This window comes from Colobus angolensis, unplaced genomic scaffold (genome assembly GCF_000951035.1).
Source record: "Colobus angolensis palliatus isolate OR3802 unplaced genomic scaffold, Cang.pa_1.0 Scaffold130, whole genome shotgun sequence".
NCBI lineage: Eukaryota > Metazoa > Chordata > Mammalia > Primates > Cercopithecidae > Colobus > Colobus angolensis.
The window spans coordinates 1,013,458-1,021,595 of NW_012114253.1; the positions used below are offsets into that span (position 1 = coordinate 1,013,458).

Consider the following 8,138-nt stretch of genomic DNA (forward strand, 5'->3'; position numbering starts at 1 on the left):
GGGGCGGGGCGCGGCGGCGGTGGCGCCGGGGTCGGGGCCGCTTCCCCATTCGGGCACGAGAGCCATGGAGGCGCTGAGGGAGTCCGTGCTGCATTTGGCCTTGCAGATGTCGACCTACAAGCGGGCCACGTTGGACGAGGAGGACCTGGTGGACTCACTCTCCGAGGGCGACGCGTACCCCAACGGCCTGCAGGTAGGCGCCCTCCGCTCCCTCCTGGTGTCCCGGCGCCCGGGGTCCGGGGTCCGGGCATGCGCGCTGCTGCTGCCGCGCCCCCTGTCCCTACCTACCCCGCCTCTTCCCCTCCCCCGTCCCGCCCTCCGGGAGGGGCCGCGCCTCCCCGCAGCTGGATCTCCGCGCGGAGAAGCCTTACGGAGCCCACCAGTTTCCCCTCACCTGCCCCCGCCATCCCCAGATCCTCCCGGCCACCTACTTCTGGGGCCACAGCCCAGGTGGCAGAGTTGAAAGCACCCCCGAGACCCGAACTGGCCCAGTTCCCTTTCCACAGAAGGCACAGTTTGTGAATGTCCCGGGACTTGCCCAGGCTCATTACCGGCAGAGTCTACAGCTTTTCCGTTTTAGCGTGGAAAGCCCTGCATCCCTGGAACCGACTCCCCCAGTCCTGGGCAAACTGGGAAAGTTGGTCACCTTATCGGGGAGGCAGTACCACCCTCTTCCTCTTTCCCACCCAATACCTGAGTTTCCTGGGGCCAGGAACCTGTCCTCTGTCCCCTCTCCCTGCCACTTTTCATCCTACTGAGGAAGTCCAATTCCTGCCCTCCCCAGGGTCTGCGCCTGTGGGCGTCTCTTCTGCTCACTCCTGGGGAGGGCCCCACCCCCGTCCCTGCCTTGTGACAGGACATAGAGCAAGGCTGCTTTCTGCCCTCCCCTCCCTGGGGGGATGCAGTGGGACAGTTGTGGCCAAGACCTCAGCGCTGGAGGGGTTTGGAGCCAGCCAGGTGCATGGGAAGGTGGAGACCCAGTGATCTGGCTCTTCAGAAACCAGTGTAGAAAGAGGAGCTGGGGCACCCCAGTTCCCAGAGGACTTCTGCCAGGTAGACCAAGGGAGGTATTCGGGAGAATCTTGGGGGCGCTTGGTGAACTGGCACACAACTCTTCCCAAAGGCGAGCTTAGGATGAGTGGACACTTAGGTTGCCAGGCCCTCTCCACTCAGACACACCTCTTAGAAGCAAATAATCCTCCCAGTGCAGGGAGACACCATTGATGGAGTTCCTCCTCCAGGAGTCAGGCCCAGGAGACCCAAACTCATGGTCCTGAGTGCTCTACCCACTGGGATGTGGTACCCCTGCTTAACCTTCAGGAACACCCCTGAGAGCTGTAGGGATTACTCTCCCCACTTACAGATGTGGAAACTGAGGCTCTGAGAGGGGCAACCACTGAGAGCTAAAAATCTGGGAGCGACACATCAAACCCAGTCTGTCTCAAACCTCTTCCCAGTGGACTGTTCATAAGAGGCTGAAGCCAGCAGGAAATTAGATTTCTGGGGCAGGTGCTTTTCCCTTCACGAATCAAAACAGAATCTAATCAGCAATGTTTTTCAGTCTCATCTTCCACAGAATGGTCTAAATATATCAACGCGAAAGCATTTCAGAATTCAGCAAAGTAATATGCCGTGTTGCTATTATGCTCACAGTAGCCTGTTTGGGGTATAGCCTTTTTAAGATGAAGTAGCACATTTGTCTGGGGAGGGCCCCTGGCCAAGCAGGGGGAGCCCTGTCTCTGAAGCCAGCGACCCGGTTTGAATTCTTACTCCACTCATGACCTTGGGCAGGTGGCTTAATCTCTTTCATTGGTGATGCCTCACTGTGAAATGGATATTAGGGAAAGTGGATGTCATGCATATTATACAGGGCCTGCTAGGATTATTGTTTTATGGCCACGTTATTGATGATAAAGGTGAGGTACAGAGAGAGGTTAGAGACATTCCTGGGGTGGCATCGCTGTTGTCTATGGTTGGAGTTAGTGTCGGTGTCCCCAAATGGATACATTTTCCACTTCCCTTGTAGGAAAAGGCAAAGAGGTTACCCAAGAATTTGGGGCATTTTTGTGGGTACCCAACTTGGCTTGCGTGGTGCCGCCACAACTTCCCCAGAGTGAACATAAATTAGCTAGTGCTTGCTTTTCTGAGTCAAGAACCCTTTCATCTCCATTTATGAGGCAGAGTATTCTATTAATTTAATATTTTCAATCATTGTTTTTTTTTTTTTCCCGCAGTGTGAAAGCTTTATATGCTCACTTGGGGGAGAAAAAAAGATAGTCAAGTATAAAAAGGAATTAAAAATGGAGCAGTAATCCTGCCACTTGGAGATAACGGTTTCTGATTTTTCACACTTGTATATATATATTTTTAAACATAGTTGAACTTCCTCTAAATATACAATGTCATATCCCGCATTTTTCATTCAGTGCCACTTCATAAGCATCTTCTACATTGTCAGAAAGTCCTAAAACATGCAGCCATTAAAAATCGTAACACCTCATGGTACCAACATGTAAAATTATATTTATTCAATCCACTGTAGTTGGACCCTTAGGCTCAATTGCTGTCACTCTATGGGTGACCCATTTTTTAGCTTTTCAGATTATTTCCTTTGGGCCGGTTGCTAGCAGCACAACTTCTCCCTCAACTTTATTTATGTTTATTTATTTATTTTGAGACAGAATCTCTCTCTGTTGTAGAGGCTGGAGTGCAGTGGCGCGATCTCAGCTCACTGCAACCTCTGCCTCCCAGGTTCAAGCGATTCTCCTGCCTGAGCCTCTGGAGTAGCTGGGATTACAGGCGCACGCCACCACGCTCGGCTAATATTTGTATTTTCAGTAGAGATGAGGCTTTGCCATGTTGGCCAGGCTGGTCTCGAACTCCTGCCCTCAGGTGATCTGCCTGCCTCGGCCTTCCAAAGTGCTGGGATTATAGGCATGAACCACCACATCTAGCCTGCGCTCTCAATTTTAGACTTTTTAAAATAGACCCTTCACCCCAAATCCTTTCTCTTGATGGACAGCTAAAAAATAAGCTATTTGATTTTTCAAGATTTTGAAGTCCATTAGTCTTAGGAAGTCCCAGGTGATCAACACCAATAACTAATAAATGGAAACTTCCATTTTTCAGCCAAATTTGCCACATTCGTTACTTTATTACTTGCCACATTTATTTATTATTATTGGACCTGCTGGCCAGTGTTGAATTTAACCAGAGCAAAATTCTACCTATACTTCACATGAAAGCATTTTTCTTTTTCTTTGTTTGTTTTTTTTTTTTTTTTGAGACAAGGTCTCACTCTGCTGCCCAGGCTAGAGTGCAGTGGCGCAATCTGGGCTTACTGCAGCCTTGACCTGTGATTCTCTCAGCCTCCCAAATAGCTACAACTACAGGCACATGCCGCCATGCCTGGCTAATTTTTGTATTTTTAGTAGAGATGGGGTTTTGCCATGTTGCCCAGGCTGGTCTCGAACTCCTGGCCTCAAGTGATCCTCCTGCCTCAGCCTCCCAAAGGACTGGGATTACAGCCGCCGTGCCTAACCTTTTCTTTTTCTTTATCCCATATTTTAGGCACAAATTACTTGCAGTCTACTAAAGTGAGTCACTCTGGACCAAGCACAGAATTCAGAGGCAGTTAGCTCTAACTTGGAGCCCAGCTCTGGCTCTTCTGGGCTGTGAGACCTGAAAGCAACTCACTTCCTCAGCTTCCTTTGTAAAATGGGGTTAATATTATTACCCACCTCTTGGAGCTGTTGTAAAGGCTCAAATGGGACAGTATGAGGGAAAGCATTTTGGATAGTGCTTAGAAAAAGGATCTGGTTATTATGAAGATTATTATAGAAACTCACTATGGGTGACATGATATAATAATATACATCTAAATATGTTAGCTTTCTCTCTGAAGCCTCTGCTCTGCCAAAGCCAGCTGCCTGATCTTCCCACACCTGAACATACACCATTTCAGTGGCAGGAAGGGAAACAGCTGAAGTTACACCTGCAGCCTGAACTGAGGAGCAGATGGCCATGTCTACCAAAACCTTTGAAATTCATTCAATTACTTCTAACGATTTTTTGTTGTTGTTGTTAGGAAAAAAGGAAAGGTGAGATATTAAATTCTTAGTTATGGTTTTCTCATTTTTTTCCCACCTTGCACAGGGCTCCCCTCCCCTCCCCTTTGCCTTCTTTCCCCTTCTTTCTTCTTCCTTCTTTTTTCTTTTTTTTTTGAGACAGAGTCTCGCATTGTTGCCCAGACTGGAGTGTAGTGGCGCAATCTCAGCTCACTGCAACCTCCACCTCCTGGGTTCAAGCAATTCTCCCACCTCAGCCTCCCCAGTAGCTGGGATTACAGGTGCGCACCACCATGCCTGGCTAATTTTTGTGTTTTTAGTAGAGATGGAGTTTTACCATGTTGGCTAGCCTGGCCTCAAACTCCCAACCTCAGGTGATCCACCTGCCTTGGCCTCCCAAAGTGCTGGGATTACAAGCGTGAGCCACTTTGCCTGGCCCCCAGCCCCTAATTTTTATATGTATTTTGTAGAGCCAGTTTCTTACTTTGTTTGCTCTCTCGTCCAGGCTTGAGTGCATTGGCGTGATCATGGCTTACTGCAGGCATGAATTCCTGGGCTCAAGCGATCCTCTCACCTTAGCCTCCCAAAGTGCTGGGATTACAGATGTGAGCCATCATGCCTGGCCAAAGCTGTCTTTCGAGGGTGATTTCAGGGACAGGCCCACTCAGTGCTTTAAAAAGACATGTCTGTTTACCTGGAGTTGTCAACTCTGTTTGCCTTTTAGAGCCTTGAGGTTCTAGAGTCTGAGAAGTCATACCTGGAACCTCATCCACCCTCCTCATTTTAGAGATGGGAGACTGAGGCCCAGAGACTGCCCAGCAACACGCAGTGGGATATTTGACTTCTCAGGGTTACCATCTTTCTCCCATGCTGTGGGGAGCTGGGTGTTCCTTCTGGGAGGCGAGGAAAGCTAGAAAGTACTTGCTCAGCCTTTGATTCTTGCTAAGATGTGAGGAGTGCCCTCCCCTACCTACAGCAGGTCATACTTTAGGCTGTTACCAGTCATTTAAAGTCAGGCATCTGGGTGGGGTGGCAGACAGGGCTCAGGCGGAGACAAGAGGACACAAGGACATGAGTTTTGCTCTGGACTGACCCCAGTGCCTCAGCCAGAAGGCCACTTCATGGAAACTTTACTGGAAGAAACTTCCCCAAACTGACTTTGCGGCACTTCCAGAGGCAGGGTTCCTCGCAGGCTGGGCTGTCACAGTCGACTTGCTCTCAAAGGCTTATTTACTCCAGGGAGCGGAGCCTGGTGCCCCTGCCAGCGCTCCCGGGTGGCTGGGCTTCTGGGCTGCAGACGGGTGGGATCCCTGCTAGACCTTTGGCCAAACCACTCCCATCGTTGCTTCCTGCAGCCCAGGTTGCTGGGTTCTGCCTTCCCTCCCGACCTGACTCTGAAAACCTGGCTTCGCCTGGCTCCCCACCCTTTCTGCTCCTGGCTTGTCTCCTGGGCCCCAGGCAGTGCGCCCCGTCCTCACCTGCAGAACTTGTTCTTGCTCTAAGCCTAGGTGAGCCAAGCACTCACTTCTGTAACCAAATATGTGTCCCGGATTAGGGCTTTGTTCCCTTGGCTGTGGAAACCCTGGGAACTCCTGGCTGGATAGCGCTGCTCTGTTTCCCTTACTCTAGCTCTCTCACTCTCTCTGTTTCTCTGGCTCTCTCATTTCTTTGTCTTGTTCCCCACCTCTCTGTTTTGAGGGCACCACCTCTCTCTCATTCTCTTTCTGTTTTCCACGACAATAAATAGGAAATTAAGCCCACCAGTGAGCTGAGCATCTACAGCAGTTCTGCGTCTTCCAGGCGTCAGCGCTGCCTCTTAGCGGATGGCCGCTTCATAGTACCCTCTCCTGAGATGGACCGGGCTGCCCGCCACCAATCCTCCTACCCTCCAAGCTGCTCAGGCCAGTTCTACCATGATTGCCAGGACCTCATTTCCAAAAGAAAACTAAGAAACCACTCACATCTCCCTATGCCGTGACCTCATCTCACGGATCCCCTCCACAGTCCCATGAAGGAGGCTGGGCAGGTGTAACAGGGATGCCAAGAAAAGAGACGCAGCCGAGGCCAGCAGCCATTGGAAGCAGATTGATGCCCTGACTCACGGCCCAGCCCTTTCCATTGCACCCAGGAATTGGCCAACCTGCCCTGGAGAGGCCTCCTGATCCTGGTCCAGTACCTCTAGGTGACTTGTCCCACCCCAGGAAGACGCATCTGGATTCGTTCTGCCTTCAGAGACAAGGCTCATCCAGAAACCATGAGGCCCATAGCCTATAGTACAAGTCAAGCAAAACTTGACAACAAAACAAGACAAAGGTTAAAAACTGCATTTTCAAACTCCGTTTGCTATTCTTGCCTGAAACTATGAATTTTTCATTCAATTCTGGCTTAATTTTAATTTAATTTTGCAGTGAATACCATCTGTTTTGATTTAGCACTTTTCATCAAACAGTGAAGGCCAGCTCCACCTCCTGCCCCTGCAGGAGGGTGGCACGTCCTGGTAGGCCTGCAGCTGCCAGTCCTGGAGACGTGAGTTGCCTCCCTGTTCTCTTTCCTTTCTCTTTGCCTTCATGCCCCAATTCCTGTGTTTCTTCTGGTACTAACGCTAATACCTATTCTTAGAAATGTTGTGAAGATAGGCCTGGCTCAGTGGCTCATGCCTGTAATCCCAGCACTTTGGGAAACTGAGGTGGGCAGATCACCTGAGGTCAGGAGTTTGAGACCAGCCTGGCCAATATGGTGAAACTGTCTCTACTAAAAAGACAAAAATTAGCCGGGCGTGGTGGCGCACACCTGTAATCCCAGCTACTTGGGAGGCTGAGGCAGGAGAATTGTTTGAACCCGGGAGACAGAGGTTCCAATGAACAGAGACCTCCCCACTGCACTCCAGCCTGGGTGACACAGTGAGACTCCGTCTGAAAAAAAAAAAAAAATTTAAAGAAGGAATGTTATGGGCCAGGCACTGTGGATCACGCCTGTAATCCCAGCATTTTGGGAGGCTGAGGCGGGCAGATCACGAGGTCAGGAGATTGATTGAGACCATCCTGGCTAACACGGTAAAAACCCATCTCCACTAAAAATACAAAAAATTAGTCAGGCCTGGTGGCAGGTCCCTGTAGTCCCAGCTACTTGGGAGGCTGAGGCAGGAGAATCTCTTGAACGCAGGAGGCCAAGGTTGCAGTGAGCCAAGATGGCGCCACTGCACTTCAGCCTGGGTGACAGAGCAAGACTCTGTTTCAAAAAAAAAAAAAAAAAGAATGTTATGAAGACAGAATTGCACCATCAAAATAGAATTAATATGATCCCAGGCACTTAGCCCTCAAGTGTTTATTTGCTGCCATTATTCTTTTTTTCCTTCCCTCTGCCTCTGTTTCTTTCATCCTCCCCCTTCTGTTCCTTTCTTCTCTCCCTTCTCTCCACAGATGACTTTGTTCCTTGCTCCTAGCTATCTTCTGTCCAGATAAGGTGAGGTTTCCCTGCATCCCAAGCCTAGTGGCTGTGTCCTTTGGCTCCCTGGAGCCAGCACCAGGCGTAAGGTGCTGGCTTTTCTTTTCCTTCTTTTTTTTGTTTTCAAGACAGGGTCTCGCTCTGTCATGCAGGTTGGAGTGCAGTGGCGTGATCTCTGCTCACTGCAGCTTCCAGGTCCCAGTTTCAAGCAATTCTCCCACCTCAGCCTCCCCAGTAGCTGGGATTACAGGCGTGTGCCACCATGCCCAGCTAATTTAAATATTTTTAGTAGAGACGCGGTTTCACCATGTTGGCCAGGCTGATCTCAAACTCCCAACCTCAGGTGATCCGCCCACCTCACCCTCCCAAGGTGCTGGGATTACAGTCATGAGCCACTGTGCCTGGCATCTTTTCTTTTTTCTTTTTTGAGATAGGGTCTTGCTCTGTTGCCCGGGCTGGAGTGCAGAGGCACAATCATGGCTCACTGCAGCCTCGACCTTCCAGGCTCAAGCAATCCTCGGGCCGGGCGCGGTGGCTCAAGCCTGTAATCCCAGCACTTTGCGAGGCCAAGACGGGCGGATCACGAGGTCAGGAGATCAAGACCATCCTGGCTAACACGGTGAAACC

General features: G+C 50.4%; 1 protein-coding gene across 1 annotated transcript in view; it reads left to right on the top strand.

Moving 5' to 3' along the window:
- ECE1 (endothelin converting enzyme 1) overlaps positions 1–8,138 on the top strand; it is an 89,163-nt gene that overhangs the window by 9,624 nt on the left and 71,401 nt on the right. Inside the window, exon 2 of the mRNA XM_011933976.1 lies at positions 107–193. Within this exon, the coding sequence (XP_011789366.1) occupies positions 107–193 (87 nt within the window). The remainder of the gene's footprint in view (positions 1–106; positions 194–8,138) is intronic.